The sequence below is a fragment of the Vombatus ursinus genome, unplaced genomic scaffold, assembly GCF_900497805.2.
Source record: "Vombatus ursinus unplaced genomic scaffold, bare-nosed wombat genome assembly UNPS02014799.1, whole genome shotgun sequence".
NCBI lineage: Eukaryota > Metazoa > Chordata > Mammalia > Diprotodontia > Vombatidae > Vombatus > Vombatus ursinus.
In genome coordinates, this window is record NW_020954577.1 from 51,725,392 (window position 1) to 51,742,911 (window position 17,520).

Sequence of the window (17,520 nt, forward strand, 5' to 3'; positions counted from 1 at the left end):
GATGTGTGACCTTGGCACCATAGCCATGCTACCCATCTCCCAGGGTTGTGGGGAGGGCCCAAGGGAAAAATGTAAATCAAGTGCTTTGCAAACTTTAGTGTGCTGTATTATTGAACCATGATGAAAAGCTGGCTTTGAAGATTGGAAGACCCAGGTTCAAGTTCCATGTCTGACACAAACTGTGCCACCCTGGCTAAGTCACCTAACCTGACATTGCCCTAGGAAAAGCTCTTAAGACCAGAGAAGGTGCTCATCTGCACTTGGGGACATGGGGAGTGTGAATAAGACTACAGGGGAGGGAAGCAAGCAAGCATGGAAATATTTATTAAGTACCTAACGTGTGTCAGGCTCTGGGCTGAGGGCTTTATGAATATTAACTCATTTGATCCTCACAACAAGCCCTAGAGGTAGGTGCTATTATCATCCCCAAGGAAACTGAGGCTGACAGAAGCTAAGTGACTTGCCTAGGATCACACAGCTAATAAGTACCTGGGGCTGGATTTGAATTCAGGTCTTTCTGATTTTAGACCCAACACTTTGTCCACTGTGTGACGTGATATCATATTATGTTGTTATATTGTATTAAATGCCATTGTATTATATTAGATATAAGGCAATATAAGGGAATCTAACAATACATGAATAATTATATCATGTATATTTATGATATAACAATCACCGTTGTTATTAATAATACTACAAATGAAGGACTCATAAAGTAATGATTTCTATCTTGAGGATCTCAAAACACTCTGCTGATGACCTATATTCAAAATCTGTTGTGACTCGTTATTATGCAAATCCAAATCGACTTCAATGATATGCCAGAGCTGAGGTTTCCTTGGTGTGGGTATTCCATTCAAGGATGTAGATCTCATCCCCTCCACAAATTAGTCAGTGGAAAATTACATTAAAGAAAATCATAAATAATAGGACGTGGCAAAATTTATGGAATGCACATAAGACATTCATTTTAGAGGAAAATTTATATCCATGAGCACATATTAATAAAAGCAAAAAAGAGAGGCCCAGTGAATTGAATATGCAGTTTGAAATTGCAAGTGAATCAATCCTCTTTAAGAGTTTCTGTGGCCAAAACATTCATCACCCTGTGGACGTTTCGGCAGGTCAAATTGTGTCTCTGAAAACATATCAGCTGTGCGCAGTAGAGGCCTCACGTACCTTGGCTGGTCTCCAAGAGAGGTACTGGCCTCCATCTCCAGCCCCAATCTAATTAGAGAGCTCTGCTAGATTCCTAACATTGGGGGACTTTCCAGAATTCCTACCTGATTTCTCTTGAGCAAGGAAGCTCAGCTAATAGATTTGCTTCCGTCTTTAGCTTTCTGAGCCACTCTTTTTTTTTTTTTTTTTGGTTGGGCAATGGGGTTTAAGCGACTTGCCCAGGGTCACACAGCTAGTAAGTGTTATGTGTCTGAGGCCGGATTTGAACTCAGGTCCTTCTGAATCCAGGGCCGGTGCTCTATCCACTGAGCCACCTAGCTGCCCCTCGGAGCCACTTTTGACAGGCTGTGAAACCGATTGGTCAGCCCATTCATGCCCCCTTACGCCAGAGCTCAGGGTGATTCCCTACACTGAGAGGAAGGCATACTATTCTCTTCCCCCAAATTGATTGTGCATTTTTTAAAATGATCAGTATTGTGGTCTGAGGCAGAGACATCCTACTAATGACATTTGTAGGTGACGCAAAGCTGGGAGGGAGAGCTAGCAGACTGGGTGATGGTCAGGATCCAAAGGGGACCTCATCAGGTGAGGGCACGGAGGGCTCACGGGCTTTGTGGTCACCTGACCCTAGCTGATCTCAAGCCTCTGAGCAGATGAAAAGCAGAATCCGTTCTCACAAAAGCTGGGGGCGCTGTCTGAGAGCATTCCAGCAACAGAAGATGATGCTCCCAGGCTCATGAGTTGAGGGTAGAGAAACTGACCAGAGATACGTCAAAGTGACTGGGACCTTAGATTAAGTCAGCTACCTTCGGAGCCTTAGTTTCCTCATCTGTAAAATGAGGGCCAAGAACTAGATGGATCTAGAGCTCCATGACCCTAGAGACAGTCATTTTTCTCACATATACCTCTTAGTACCTAACGCAGAGCTGAGGACGCAGGTGCACAAAGAAATGCTTGTCAGTTGGTTGATTAGGGCCCAAGACCACTTAGGAGATAGTGAATTCCTAGGTCGCTCATGGGTATGGGTGATCTTCAAAAAGAGAGTAATTGTAGAACTCATTCCCACTTAGCTCTCAGGTGGAACCATAATGCTTCCTTACCTCTTAAATCTTGACATTCTAGTGGGTGTGTGTGTATACATGTGCTTGTGCGTGTGCATGTGTGTGTGTGTGTGTGGGTTTGCTGGTTGGATGGAGGGGGGGTTATAATTATACAAATTTGTGGACAGTGTGGCTTTGAAATTTTTCCTATTTGAATTGTATGTGAAAGAAATGAGTTCCCCTTGTTATTTTGGCATCCTGTACCCTGAAGGAGTGTAGGTTATTTCCTCATTTACACTCAAAGAAGCATTATTTAGTAAACTTTCTGCTGGCCAGCTCCAACAGGGGCCAGAATGTTCTGTGTAAATGAAATCTTCTGGTTGATAGAGATTTAGCTTATGTACATCATACATACAAGATTAATTTTTAAAGACGAGGTAGCCTGACCTAGTGGAAAGAGGGTTGGCCTTGCGGCCAGGAGGAGCTGATTTCAAATCCTGCCTCTGACATCCTGGCTGTGTGACCTTGGGCATGTAGATCAACTTCTCTGTGTGTGCTCCAGGCAATACAGTGAAGCTCCAAGTAGCAGAAAGGTGCCGGTCTGTGTTGGCAGAGAGGGTCCGGGGCCTGTCCTTTACCCAGGAGAATCTCAAAAGTGGCTTTTCTTTGGTCGAGAGCTCTGATTCTCCCAGTGTCAGGAGCTCCTGGCTGTGGGAATTCCTTCTCCCAGGGCTGGTCCGCCATTTGTCTGTAACTTAGGGTCCCATCAAGTTCTTCCAAGGCACTGAATGTGCGCTCCCTCAGGGCAGGGAATGTGTCTCACACCTGTGTTTGGATCCCCAGGGCCTAGCACACAGTAGGCACTTCATCATTTTTGGTGATTGATGGAGAAGATAAAGGACTTGCTGAGAGTCCACGTGTGGCCTGACCCTTAGGCTGACCCCCTGTCCACTACACCACCCTGCCCCCACACACTTAATACTAAAACAATAATGTACACAATTTAGACTTTCTCTGATGAGTGGTCATTGGAGAGTAGAAGATGTAGAGGGCTAATAGGGAACCCCACATAATAGAGTCCTCAAGAACTGTGCTTATCAATCAGTTAAGTATTTATTCAACACGTCCCATGTACCAGGCAAGCTGGACCCTGCATGTTTAGCATTGTTCTTGACCGTTGGGATTATCTGGTCCACTCTAACTATGCTCCTTCCCTTTAACAGACAAAGACAGGGGGAAGTGACTTCTTGAGGGTGACCTGGATCTGCACACAGAGTCAGGCCTTGGTCATTCTGTTAGATGTTGACCTCTCTACCCTGGAGAATGAGAATATAAAAAAGTTGGGAGCAAAGTGTGTTTTGGGTGGTACCTTTCATTAGGAAAAAGTTTTTTTTTTTAATTTATTTATTTTTAGTTTTCAACATTTACTTCCACAAGATTTTGAGTTCCAAATTTTTACCCCATCTCACCCCTCCCTCCACCCCAAGATGGCATACATTCTGAATACCCCTTCCTCTAGTCTGCCCTCTCTTCTATCTCTCCCCTCCTTCTTTTACCCCTTCCTCTTCTATTTTCCTGTAGGGTAGGATAGATTTCTGTACCCCATTTCCTGTATTTCTTATTTCCCAGTTGCATGTGAAAACATTTTTTTAAACATGTGTTTTTAAAACTTTGGGTTCCAAATTTTCTCCCTTCCTCCCTCCCCACCCACCCTCATTGAAAAGGCAATAACCCAATATAGGTTATACCTGTGCAGTTATGTAAAACACTTCCATAGTAGACATGCTGTGAAAAACTAACTCTATTTCCCTTAATCCTATCCTGCCGTCCCCCATTTATTCTGTTCTTTCTTTTAACCCTGTCCCTCTTCAGAAATATTTATTTCTGATTACCCCCTTTCCAATCTGCCCTCCTCTCTTATCATCCCCCTACTCTCCTGTCCCCTTTCCCCCTTATTTTTTCTGTAGGGTAAGACAGATTTCCATGCCCAATTGAGTGTGTATGTTATTCCCTCCTTAAGTCAAATCCTATGAGAATAAGATTCACTCATTCCCTCTCACCTTCCCTTGTTTCCCCTCCACTGTAAGAGCCTTTTCTTTTCTTTTTTTTGTGAGATAATTTACCCTGTTCTACCTCTCCCTTTCTCCTTCTCCTAGTATAATCCTCTCTCACCCTTTAATTTTATTCTCCAGATATGACACCATCATCTTCAACTCACCCTGTGCCCTCTATCTACCTATCTATCTATCTATCTATCTATCTATCTATCTATCTATCTATCTATCTATCTATCTATCTATCCATCCATACATATAATTTTTTCCCTCTGACTACCCTAATACTGACAAAGGTCTCATGAGTTACAAATATCACCTTTCCATGCAGGAATGTAAATGGTTCAACCTTAATAAGTCTCTTATGATTTCTCTTTCCTGTTTACCTCTTCATGTTCCACTTGAGTCTTGTATTTGAAAGTCAGATTTTCTATTCAGCTCTGATCTTTTCATCAAGAATGCTTGAAAGTCCTCTATTTCACCGAATGACCATTTTTTTCCCCTGCAGGATTATACTCAGTTTTGCTGGGTAGGTGATTCTTGGTTGAAATCCTATCTCCTTTGCCCTCCAGAATATTATATTCCATGCCCTGTGGTCCCTTAATGTAGGAACTGCTAAATCTTGTGTTATCCTGATTATGTTTCTACAATATTTGAATTGTTTCTTTCTGGCTGCTTGCAATATTTTCTCCTTGACCTGGGAACTCTGGAATTTGGCTACAATATTCCTAGGAGTTTTCCTTTGGGGATCTCTTTCAGGAGGAGATTGGTGGATTCTTTCCATTTCTATTTTGCCCTCTGGTTCTAAAATATCAGGGCAGTTTTCCTTGATCATTGCTTGAAAGATGATGTCTAGACTCTTTTTTTGATCATGGCTTTCAGATAGTCCAATAATTTTTAAATTCTCTCTCCTGGATCTATTTTCCAGGTCAGTTGTTTTTCCAATGAGATATTTCACATTGTTTTCTAATTTTTCATTCTTTTGGATTTGTTTTACAGTGTCTTGATTTCTCATAAAGTCACTAGCTTCCAATTGCTCTATTCTAGTTTTTAGGAAGTATTTTCTTCAGTAATCTTTTGAACTTCCTTTTCCATTTGACCAATTTTGCTTTTTAGGGCATTCTTCTCCTCATTGGCTTTTTGGACCTCTTTTGCCATTTGAGTTAGGCTATTTTTTAAGGTATTATTTTCTTCAGTATTTTTTGGGGTCTCCTTTAGCAAGCTGTTGACTTGTTTTTCATGATTTTCTTGCATCACTCTCATTTCTCTTCCCAGTTTTTCCTCTACTTCTCTTACTTGCTTCTCAGAATCCTTTTTGAGCTCTTCCAAGGCTTGGGACTGATTCATATTATTCTTGGAGGCTTTGGATGTAGGACCTTTGACTTTGTTGTCTTCTTCTGGTTGTATGTTTTGATCTTCTTTGTCACCAAAGTAAGATAATATACTCTGACTCTTTTTGTGCTGCTTGCTCATGATCCCAGCCAATTACTTGAGTTTTAAACTCTTTGTTAAGGTGAGAGTCTGTTTCCAATGTGGAGAATGTACTGTCCCAAGCTTCGGGGGTTTGTACAGTTGTTTTCAGAGCTGCTTCTAGGGACCTGTAAATTTTCAGTTCTTCCAAGGTGGTATGATAAGGGGCAAGGTGTTTCCTCTCCACTGCCACAACAAGCTCTACCGCACCAGCACTCCTCCTCGCCCCAGGACCCCCCCTCAGAACTGTGACCCAGATCCAGGCATGGGCAACACAAGAGATTCCTGCCTCAGCACTGGCAACAAGATCCCTGCAATCCCCCTCTGATCAGCCACGCGATTCCCCCTCAGTCTGTGGGCGGGAAGCTCAGGAGGCAGCCGCTACCCCAGAGGCCATGCTCCGGGCTTGCGGCTGAGACCTAGCTCCTCTCTCACCACAGTCACAGACTTTTCCCACTGATCTTCTAAGTTGTCTTTGGTGTTCATGGGTTGAGAAGTCTGGAAACCACCCCAGCTGCCTGTGATTCAGTTCTCTGAGGCCTGCTCCAGGTTCGCTACGGCATGCACACCCATGCTGCACTGTACTCCTCTCCCAGCCTGGCGCGACATACCTTTCCCATCAACCATCCAGGTTGTCTTGGGCTGAAAATTTGTTTCACTCTGTCTTTTTGTGGGTTCTGCTGCTTTAGAATTTGTTTAGAGCCTTTTTTTTTATAGGTATTTAGAGGGGTTGGGGGAGAGCTCAAGCAAGTCACTGCTTTCACTCCGCCATCTTGGCTCTGCCCTGGAAAAAGTCTTTAAAATGGTGGACTTCACTGTCCAATCTAATCCATCTGTCATGAACACTTGGATGTGCTGACCTCATCTAGAGAGGGAAATGAATTTGAAGAAACTGGCATGTGAAACTTTTCCCTAATATGTAATTAGGTAAGCTGCTATATGAGATGATGGGAGTGGAGGGAAGCGTGTCTCATCTTCCCGAAACAGCATGTCTCTGGCTACGATTCCAACATGAACCTCTATTTAAAAAAAAATCCCCAGAAACCTTTCTAAAATGACTGTTGTCTCTTCCCATGTGACTGCCCCCCACCTTCATTCTACACCAGCTACTCACTAGCTGTGTGACTCTGGGCAGTATCTGGCACAAAGCAGGTGATAGGAACACGTATTCCCTCTGTAGGCCATACGACTAACGAAAGCCCTAACATAATTGGCCTGGATTTTTTTTTTCAACTTTGAAATTAATCAGGGGTCTCATATGCTTGGGGAACTCCTGGGCTTGTTTCATTCTGTGTACAGAGACATTTGCTGTGCTCCATGATAAAGGATAAAAAAGGGAATAACTGATTCTGGAAGAAGGAGAGGAAAAAAGCCCTCCTGGAGTTTATAGTCTAGTAAATGAAAACAAACAACCATCTCACCTTTGAAAATATTAATCACTGGGGCAGCTAGGTGGCGCAGTGGATAGAACACTGGCCCTGGAGTCAGGAGGACCTGAGTTCAAATCTGGCCTCAGACCAAACACTAACACTAGCTGTGTGACCCTGGGCAAGTTACTTAACCCCAATTGCTAAAAAAAAAAAAAAATACACACACACACACACACATGTTTACCACCAACCCCATTACGAGTCTATGAAAATACTTGGTAGCTATTAATTTGAGTCTCTAGAGGAGTTGGAATTCATCACCATTAAAGTCTGGGGCAAGGAGGAGGTTGAATTATATTAACATTAATAATAGTAATAAAGCTGGCATTGGTAAGTCTAGGTTCTCGTTAGTGCCAATAATGAAGTGCTTATGTTATTCGAATTTGTATTGCATCTTTCTTTTGGGCTGAAACCAACAGCCATATCTGACACAATTGTTCCTTCGGATCACGTGAATTAGAACCCTTTCCATGATTCTTAGCTCACATGTAGCTTCCTTCACAAGATGCCTCCTGATACCTCCCTTCCCTCAAAGTTACTGTGTATATATTTTGTATCAAATTCTCTGTGAATACATTGTATCATCCCAGTAGAATGTAAGCCCTTGGAGGGGAGAGATTGTTGCATTTTTGTCTGGTGTATCTTTGTTGTCTTTGTAGCCTCAGCACCAAACACAGCACTTGGCACATAGTGGGTGCTCATGGACTGCTTGTTAGACAGAACTGAACCATTGTAATATTTTTATTGTCATCTTCTGCCCAAGGAGCGTCTTCCCTTTGGACCTTTGAGGCAGGTTAGCAATTTCATACCAAAACATAAATGTTTTGCTGAATTTTGGATCAAGAATTGTGAAATCCTGCTCACTTGCCCAAATTGGAGGAAGGGACTTCTGACCTGGTGAAAAGTCAAGAGAACAAAGAAGCCCTGAGCCCCAGGGGCACGTTTAGTACCTGCTGATATTTTCTATTGTATTGTTCAGAGAGAGAATGCACAGCACACCTGGTGAGCCAAAGAGAGAGGACTAGGGGCATGTGTCTTTTTGTGTTGTTGTTCAGTTGTTTCAATTGTGTCCAAATCTTCGTGACCCCCTTTGGGATTTTCTTGGCAGATACTGGAGTGGTTTGTCATTTCCTTCTCCGGCTCATTTTACAGATGAGGAAACTGAGGCAAGCAGGATTAAGTGACTTGGCTCAGAGTCATGCGACTTGTACGTGTCTGAGGCTGGATTTGAACTCAGGTGTTCCTGACTCCAGATCCAGTGCTCTATCCATTGTGCCACCTAGCTGCCCTGGCTTGTGTCTTAGAGAATCCTATAAATGCTTTGGAAGGCAGGTCAAAATCATTAGTAATAAACTTATTTGTTTTTTATTGCAACAGTGATTGTTTTTAAAATAGTGCATCAGTTGGGCTTACTCCAGATTCTGCCAAACATCCCGTGTGACTATATATGTACTTCTCATTTCCTCCACAGATTCCCCCCACCCCAAAGTAACATTAACTCCAGCCTTGTAGATTAGAATCCTGCCATTCCAATGCAGCTTAATTCAACCAACATTTATGGTCCTATTGGGCTATCGGTAGGATCCAAACTACGGAAGCTCTAACATGTGCTATTCACAACGGGGTTTTCCAGCGGAGGTTAAATGAAGAACTGGTGGGGCTACAGTGATCTGCTTTTGATGGCTAAGGATCGTTTTCAGTGTTGTGCTTAACATATTCCATGACCTCAAGTCTCTTTGTTTTAGGTAAAGTCCGAGGAAGTCTTTGACGAGTGGGTAGCCAAGCTGCGTCACCACCGAGTATATCGTCAAAATGAGATTGCTATGTTCCCACGGGATGTTAACCATTTTTTCTCTGCGTCCACTGTCTCGGACTCTGCATCTGGAGTACTTGACTCTGTATCAAATAGGAAGGTAATACCCGATGGCTTGGCAATGGGAATCTAGGCATTGAAGGAAGGAGGAAGGGGGGAAGGGAGGGAGAAAGGAAGGAAAGAAGGAAGTGAGGGAGGAAGGAAGGAAGGAAAAAAAGAAGGAAGGAAGGAAGGACTCCTGGCACCCCCATTACCTAGATTTGTGGAGGGGAAGGATTTGGGAAGAAGGAATGGAAAGTGGTGAATTTGTATAGTGTCGACCAAGGGAGGTGATAGTCCTGCCCTGCTCTGTCCTGATCCGAGCACATTTGGAGTCTTTTGTTCTGAGGGCTGCGTGTTGGGAAGAATATTGACAAGTTGGAAAGTGTCCAGAAGAGGGTGACCAGTACAGTGAAAGACCTTGAGTTCTTGGTACATGGAGATCATTTGAGGAAACTGAGAATGTTTATCCCAGAAAAGAGTAGACTCAGAGGTCAGAGTGGGGAGATGGGAGAACTGTCAAGTATTTGAAGGGTAGCCATGTAAACAAGGGGTCAAGGATTGTTCTCATTGGGTCCAGAGAGAGGAGCCAGGGATGTGAGAGGGAAACTCGAGGCCAGGTTTGGACTCCTTGGGGTGAGGCTTATCCTGAAGTTTAACGGGTTTCTTTAGGAAGTAGTGAGCTCTATTCACTTGAGATTTTCAAGCGAAGGCTGGATGACTTTTAATTGGGGAATTTGTAGAGAGGATTCTTGTTCAGCTTAGACCAGGTGGCCTCTGACATCCTGTCCAACTCTGAGATTTTGCACTAGACTGTAACCTGTTTCACATGCATGAATACACGGTTGTGCAGCAAAATGTAGAAGACAAGTTACAGACAGACAGACATAGAGTGCTTGGTACAGGGCACATTGTTGTCTCATCTAGTCTGCATCATGCCGGTATTATTATCTCCATTTTACAGATGAGAAAACTGAGGTTCGGAAAGCTTTAAAAAACTTTCTTAAGTTGCTTAACTGGAAGAACTGGGACTTGAACCCAGGGTCTTATGAGATGGTCCATTGATCCTTTCATGAGACTTTCTTTCCTTGTTACTATTTCTCCTCTAATCATACTTAATTATTTAACTGTGTTTGTGCAGTCAGTCCAAACTAGGGTAACCAGATCATTTACTAAAGGTAAGACAGTAGGAGTATGTAGAAAAGAATACACCCCCTCCCCCGAACGTGTTTGCTTGTGTTTCTCTCTCTCCCTCCCTTTCTCTCTCTCTTCCTTCCTCTCTTTTCCTCCCTTCTTTTCTCCTTCCCTCTTTCCTTCCCCTTTTCTTTATCTCTCCCTCTCTCTTCTCTCTCCCCCTCCCTCCTTCCCTCTCTCTGTGTCTCTCTGTCCTCTCTCTCTCTCCCTCTCTGTTTCCCTCTCTGTCTTTCCCTCTCTCATCCTTTCTCTCTTCCCCTCCCTTCCTCCTTCTTTTTCCTCTTCCCCCTTTCTCTTTCCCCCTCTCCTCCCCTCCCTTCTTTTTTTCCCTCCCTCTTTCCCTCTCTCTGTCTCCTCTCTCCTCCTTATCTCCCTCACCTAGCTTGACCTCAATTTTTCTTCTGACCATGAAAGGACGATCTCACGTGGCCATGGGTATTTGCAAAAATACATTCCAAGTGATTTTTCACTGTTGGCTGGATCTGTGACATTGTTGTCATTTGGAAGGAGGGGAAGCCAAGAAACAGAGCTCAAGGTCAGCTCAAGCTCCCTGGCCATGGGGCGTCAGAATCTCCAAGCCTCAGAGGCCACTGGGTCTCCATGCCAGGCCCTGCCCTCCCGTCCCAGGGCAGACCACTTGGTCAGCCTCTCTGCCAGACTTCTAGGATGTGTTTGCATTTCTCATCGCCTCTGTTGTCTGTGGAACAGCGCAGCAGTATATCGAAGCAGAGTTCGTTGCAGACGGGAAGCAATTTGTCGTTCAGCTGTGGAGAAGCCAGGCTCCCCATATGGACACAGTCTTCCGAAGACATGGAAAAATGTTCCAAAGGTAGAGTGTCTAGAGCTCGGGCCGCTTTTTATCCTGAGGGATGTTTGGGTCCCCTCTCTCGTCTCCCTTCTCCTCTTTGTCCCTGAAGTCGATTGGTTGGAGAAGAGGTCATGGCATGGGAGATGCCGGGCAGGGGCATCCTTGGGGATTGCTGCTTCCTCAGATGGGAAAACTGAGGTCCAGAGGGAAGCGACTAGCTCACAGTCCCCTAATGGAGTAGTAATAATCACAGCAACTGACATCAATACAGCACTTTCAAATCGGCCGGCTTCTCTGACGTGCGTTGTCTCATTTAGGCTTTACTAGTCCTGTGGGATGGGTTCTACAGGCTTCATGCCACCAATAAAAAAACTGAGGTTTATTGAGGCAGAGTGACTCTCTGATGGTCACACAGCTAATAAGCCCCTGAGGCTGGGCTCGCCCCCAGACCTCACCGGATTCTGAGCCCACCATGCTTGTCACTGTACCACACTGCCCTCTGTCACAGCTAAAACAGTGCAGCTTTGGCAGTGAGGGTCATGCCCTGGCTCTGGTGTTTGGATCCCACTTCTAAGGAAGCCATTTTGGCTCTGTGGGCCTCTGTTTCCTCCTCTGTAAATGTTGGCCTAGATGGCTTCTGATCTGGCTTCCAAGTCTCCTGCAGATTGTCCATCTAGCATCACTCTCTCGTCTCGACCTCTTGGCCTCAGATTAGCAGAGCCAGCATTCCACTCAGGTCCTCTGGCTCTCAATCCATTGCCCTTTGCCCTGCCTTGGGGTTGGACTCGATGACCTCTCCAGGTTCTTAGCTAACGAGAGGTGTCAGGTTGAAACCTGGCAACTCATCTTCCCTCTTCCACAAATACCAGTCTGATTGCCCCCATGGCCATGTGAGCTTTGTCCTCCCAGGCTGCCTCAACTTTGACCTTGGAAAGCTGCCTTTGCCATGGAGGCCTTTCCAGAGTCCATGGTGAGATTTCCAGATCAAGACACAGGCTATCAGAGCAGTGGACTGATAACAGGGACAGAAGGATTCACAGAGAATGCAAACATTAGAGCCAGCTGTTGGCTCAGGGAACTAGGTCAAGTATGCCTTTTCAAATCTGCAGATATCACTTTTTCATGAAAGTGTGAACCCTCCACGAGGAGAAGCCTCCTGCTTTGTTCTAGATACAGTGTGATATTTTGATGTCGGCCATGTGGGGCAAGGGTTAATGCCTTCCTTGTGACCTTGCAGCCTTCCCAGGAGATGCAAGCAGGTGTCAGATTGTGACAGTCATTTCTGAGTAGTTGATATTGACGAGTTGGGAGCTGTCCTAAAAATCGGTATCTGGGAAGCATGAAAAACCCCAGAGGGAGGCCTCTGACACAGTATGGGGGTGGGGAGATTGGATCTTATGGGCCTTAGGGAAAGCACACATGCACTTGTTAATGGAGAACCACAAGTGTGGTTGGTTTTTTTTTTTGCATTGTTCAATTTATGATTATGAAATTCAAAATGTGATGCAAGATTTCATATCCTTTTTTTAAAAAATTTATGTCTTTTTAAAAACCTCACAGACATTTCCCAATAGACCCTGTAACAAGGAAAAGGTTAGGCAGAGTCAACCACACAAACATCGGACAGTGTACGCCATTTTCTGTCCCCATTGTCCACCACCTCTCTAGCAAGGGGAGAGAAGGCTGTTGCGTTGTCTGCAGCCTGGGGTGGAGATCAGTCATCGCAGCTCCTCAGAGCTCAGCTCCCGCATAGTGTTGTCTTTGTTGCCCCGATGGTACTCACTGTGTAAATATACCCTGGCGTAGGTTCTGCCTTCTTCATGCTGAACCAGTAAACGTCTTCCTTCATCTCTCCAAATTTCATTCATCCATCCTTTCAGCACACTAAGATTCCTGCCGTTCACATACCACCATTTGTGCAGTCAGAGGACCGGGTTCAGATCCTAGCTCTGTCCTTTATTGTCTGTGTGACCTTGGACAAGTCACTTCCATTTCCCCAGACCTCAGTTTCCACTTTTGTAAAAGTGGACTAGTTCACCTCCGCAGTCCCTTCCAGCTCTGACCCTACCCTCCTATGACATCACTTTGCTTCACTCGTGTTCATCTTCCCCCAGATCTGGCCCACTGTCATACCTACTTGGTGGAGATGAGCCACCTCCTCCAGAGCATGGAGGTCCTTCACAGGACCTACTCAGCCCCGGCGATAAACGCCCTTCAGGTCAGTGTGAGTCCCTCCTCTGGGCCTGCCAGATGGGAGGCAGCCCATTGGCAGCTGCTGGGGATGGAGCTTGGTGCTGCTCTGCCGGCCCCACAGACTCATTCTGTGGAGCCTCACGCTCTTTCCTTCTTTCTTCTTTTGTGATGAAGGGTGGAGCTTTTGAAAGTCCCAAAAAGGAAAAAAGACCCCACAGACGGTGGCGGGCGAGAGCTATTAGCAAAGAGGCCAAAGGAATGCTGCAGGTAACCTGAGCCCCCCCGGGATGCTCACCCCTCCTCTGTTCCTACTCTGCCCTTTGTGGAAAAAAACAACTTCTGGACCACCTGTGCTTAGGAGTACAATTATGAATACCCCAGTACCTTTATTTAAGTGGTCAAATGGGCCAATCCCAAAGGACCTGGTTATTGACTCATCCCCAAAGGTCCTGAGCAGATGATGAAGGCCATGGGGATTGGCTTCGTATCGGAGAGATGGGAGAAAGCTCCTCCATGGGGCACGGGAAGGTGGGCTTTGGTCACTCCATTGACTTCAGAAAATGGCGGCAGATTGGCAGTTCCAGAGGCAGCCCAAGGACTTTCCATTTCCCCCTTCTCTCTGACTCGTCTGAGCACTCCTTCCCTGCTTAAGTGTGGCCTTGGTTAATGGTGATCCTTCCCCACTGCCTCAGATTCCGCTGAGGCTCTGCTGAGTCAGCAGCTCAGAATCTGAGAGGCCTAGCGCTGCTGAGGGGCAAAGCCTTGTCCAGCTTCTTGTGTCCCCTCTGCACACAAACCGCCTCCCCCAGGGGCTGCACGTGTCACGCTTGCAGCTTCCTACGCCGCTGGGTGTGTGGGACTCCAAAGCCACGTTTGGAGCCCAGCCTGCCGTGTTTAACAGGGATATCCACTAGACCAAAGTAGCCTGGCTGGGCCCTGCTATCAGGCAGAGTACCTGGCAACCAGGGCTAAGTGGGGAGCTGAAGTTTGGGAGGTCCAGAGGTGAGGGGGGCTGCTTGAATGGTATAAGACCACCTTTAAAGCCAAGACTCAAGGGTCAGAGAATCACAGATCACCCCCTCATCTATAGAAAAGGGAACTGAGGCATAAAGAGGTTAGCTGACTTGTCCAGTGTCACATAGCTGGTCAGTGTCTAAGGTCAGGATTGGAACCCAGGTCTTCCTGATTCCAAGTCCTGTGCACTGATCACTAGACAAAGCTATCTCTCCAAAGAATCGGGGATCCTATCAATGTGGGTGTTCCCTCCAAGGATGCTGATTGCTGCTTCTCCACACCCACTTATTTAAAGGCACTGAAGGATGTTCCAGGGACAGATAACTGTCTCCTGGAAATGCATTCCCTCCAAGAAGGGAAAGGATAATCTGGCTCGATGCCAGCTGTCACTGGGTCCATAGAGCAACCAAGACACAGTCGTTGGAATGCGGGCAGTGAGCAGCCTGCACACCTTGTGTGGTTTGAGCCTCTCGGCCACCCTGTGAGGAGGGGCCCATTTTGGCTCTATTTTTCACATGGGGAAACTGAGATTCAGAAGCACTAAATCCCCTGCCCAGGCTCACACAGCTAGCTAGCATCGGAGGTGGGATTTGAACCCAGGACTTCCTGACTCCAGATCTAGTCCTTGCCTCACTCACTGCCCCTTGCTTGGGAGGACTAAGGCAGCAGAATACCCAGCTCCCCTCTGTCACTCATCTTTCCTGTTTGTTACATGACGTCTTGCCCATTTACACCCCAGTGGAAGCTGTTAGGGGTGAGATGGTTCTCAGAACTCCTCAGGTTTGGGATTTTTTTAAACTCCAGGGACAGAGGAGAGAGGCTGTGTCGTCTGTCTGGAGCATTGCTTCTGCCCCCACTGTCTGAACCTCAACTATGGCATCTCGCTTGGCGGGAAAGGAATGGGCTGGGGGGAGGGGAGAGTTTCCCTGCTCTGCCCCTTCAGTAACCCTCCTGTTGGTGTCCCCACAGGTCCCGAAGCCTTATTCAGGCCCAGTCAGGCTTCATGCATCCAATCCGAATCTGTCAACGCTAGATTTTGGGGAAGACAAAAATTATTCTGATGGTTCTGAAACCTCATCAGAATTTTCCAAAATGCAAGAAGACCTGTGTCACATTGCGCACAAAGGTAAGCACACTGATTTGTTTTCCCTTGATATACTTGATGGAATGTTGCTAAAAGCGTTTCTCAACACGGTGTCTAGAGGACTTGACTGCTGGGCGTCCTTAGCTCCTCTAAGTGGGTGGTCTTTCTCCAGCCATCCCTGCACACTTTCTGAGCACTCGAGGGTGAGCAACCAGAAACACAACCCACTTGGACGTGTCCTCGCTGAGGCTTAGAGCCAGGGCCTCCTGCCTGCCGCTGAGCCATCATGCCAGTCTCCTTCTTTGTCTCCCCCCACCCCTGCCCAAAATTCCTGCCACCTCCATGGGAGCATCAGCTCCCTGGAACACAGCAGTTGAACCCGCCCCATTCTCAAGGCCAAGTCCAAGTCTGCATTGCCGTTTCCTGTGTATACTCAGTAGTTCCACGGATCTGCGGTCTCTCTGATGTGGGTCCTCCTCTCGGTCACATCTGGTGACCCGTCATCCCTTCCTTCACCTTCCAAAAGTTCCTCCACAAGAGGCACCGATGGGCTGAGACCTTCCTTGATTTCTCTTTTCCAGTCAGGGATCCCCATCAAGACCGTGGGCTGCCCATGGGTGGTCCTTTGGACCAGCTTTCTCTCTTACACATTCAATCGTCCATTAACATTTACTAAGTGTCTGCTGTGTACCAGCTATTGTACTAAGCTCTAGGGACAAGACCATCCCTGCCCTCGAGGAGCTTACAATCTAATGGGGGAGACAAGAAGCAAGCCCATACATACACAAAGCGAGCCAGCGGCAGACATTCCTGAGATAAAGTCCTTTCTGCAGCTTGTTCCCGACTTGCTGTGGCCTGCTCGCGGCCGTCATGGCCCTCTTCAGTGTCCTCTGGGCAGTCCTCGTTTCTGGTGGAGCCTACATCAAGCACTGGATGAGCCCTTAGAGGCCATCTACCTCGCTTTACAGATGAGGAAACTGAGTCCCAGAGAGGAGAAGTGATTTGCTCAAGGTCACGTAGGTCCATAGGAGAGAGCCACGATTTGGACTTAGCCCCTCTGGCTCCAAACTCTGAACTCTTTTCTCTGCACAAGGCTGCTTTTAGCTCTTCAGAATCCTCCGTGCTCCATGCCTTGCAGTCATATAGAATACCAACATCAAAAAGAAGGGCTTTGCTTTCAAGGACAAGTTAAAAGACTGTGGTAATTTATTGGGTCATAATTCTCAACCTTTGAGACAAAATTGCATCAATATCCTTTCTTTGCAAAATGATTGGCTTATGCGATTTCATTTGTCCCTCTCAAGGACTGTGAGAGAAACGTGTTCTTGGTATCTCCATTTTGTGCATGAGGAAACTGAGACAGCCAGAGGTTAAGTATTTGCCCAGGACAACAAAGTTAATAAAGGTCTGAGGTAGGATTTGAACTCAGGGCTCCTTGACCCCAAGGCCAAGACTCTACCAGCACAATACCGGCTGGCTGACAAAGTAGGTGCTTAATCAGTGCTTGTTAGATGAATGAATGAATGAATATACGTGTGATGTTTTCCTCGAGCCCACTCTTCTTTGGAAGCCTTGAACATACCACTTTTGTCCTGGGTGCCTTTCAAGTTGACACGTTTGTGGTGCTGACATTCCTGCGTCAGCTGCCAATGATACCCCAGTTCATCAGGTGCCGAAGGCGCAGCTACTGGATCCTGTGGGAGCTGTCTTCTGGCTCACCGATGGGGAGAATCCCATCGATCACATCTGCCAAGGAAAGGGTCGGCCGCTGGTCTCCCCACCCTCCCTGCCTCATTTATTTTGGATGTGCCAGCTTGGGAAGCAGCCTGGCCGGAATCATCACAGCCGTTCCGGAGCAGCAGAAAGGCTTCCCTCGGCTTATTTTCCTCCACATTTAAGACAACAACCCCCACCCTCACCCCTACCACAACCAGAGTTTCTTCTTCATTTCCAACCTTGAGGTGATACTCTTTGTTGAGCATCGTACTCTAAAAATTGAGACTGCAGGGCCCCAGGCAGCCCTTGAGCTGGTAGAGATCAAAGCTAGCTTCACCACCAAGGCAGCCAAAGCATTCCTAGGCTGCAGACACCGTGGAGGAAAGGACGTTGGCTCGGCAGCGTCTGGGCTGGGATTTGAACCCAGGCGCTCCTCATCTGAGCGTCTGGTGAGAGGGAGGTGACTGGCCTGCTTTATTCTGC

General features: G+C 46.5%; 1 protein-coding gene across 9 annotated transcripts in view; it reads left to right on the top strand.

Moving 5' to 3' along the window:
- LOC114050442 (oxysterol-binding protein-related protein 3) overlaps window positions 1-17,520 on the top strand; it is a 151,881-nt gene that overhangs the window by 74,742 nt on the left and 59,619 nt on the right. For 5 of the 9 annotated variants that reach the window (XM_027872124.1, XM_027872129.1, XM_027872126.1 and 2 more), the window contains 5 exons: window positions 8,922-9,089; window positions 10,931-11,051; window positions 13,145-13,248; window positions 13,398-13,490; window positions 15,207-15,363. In XM_027872124.1, the coding sequence (XP_027727925.1) occupies window positions 8,922-9,089; window positions 10,931-11,051; window positions 13,145-13,248; window positions 13,398-13,490; window positions 15,207-15,363 (643 nt within the window). The remainder of the gene's footprint in view (window positions 1-8,921; window positions 9,090-10,930; window positions 11,052-13,144; window positions 13,249-13,397; window positions 13,491-15,206; window positions 15,364-17,520) is intronic. The other 4 variants (XM_027872127.1, XM_027872131.1, XM_027872128.1 and 1 more) reach the window with 1 other exon arrangement.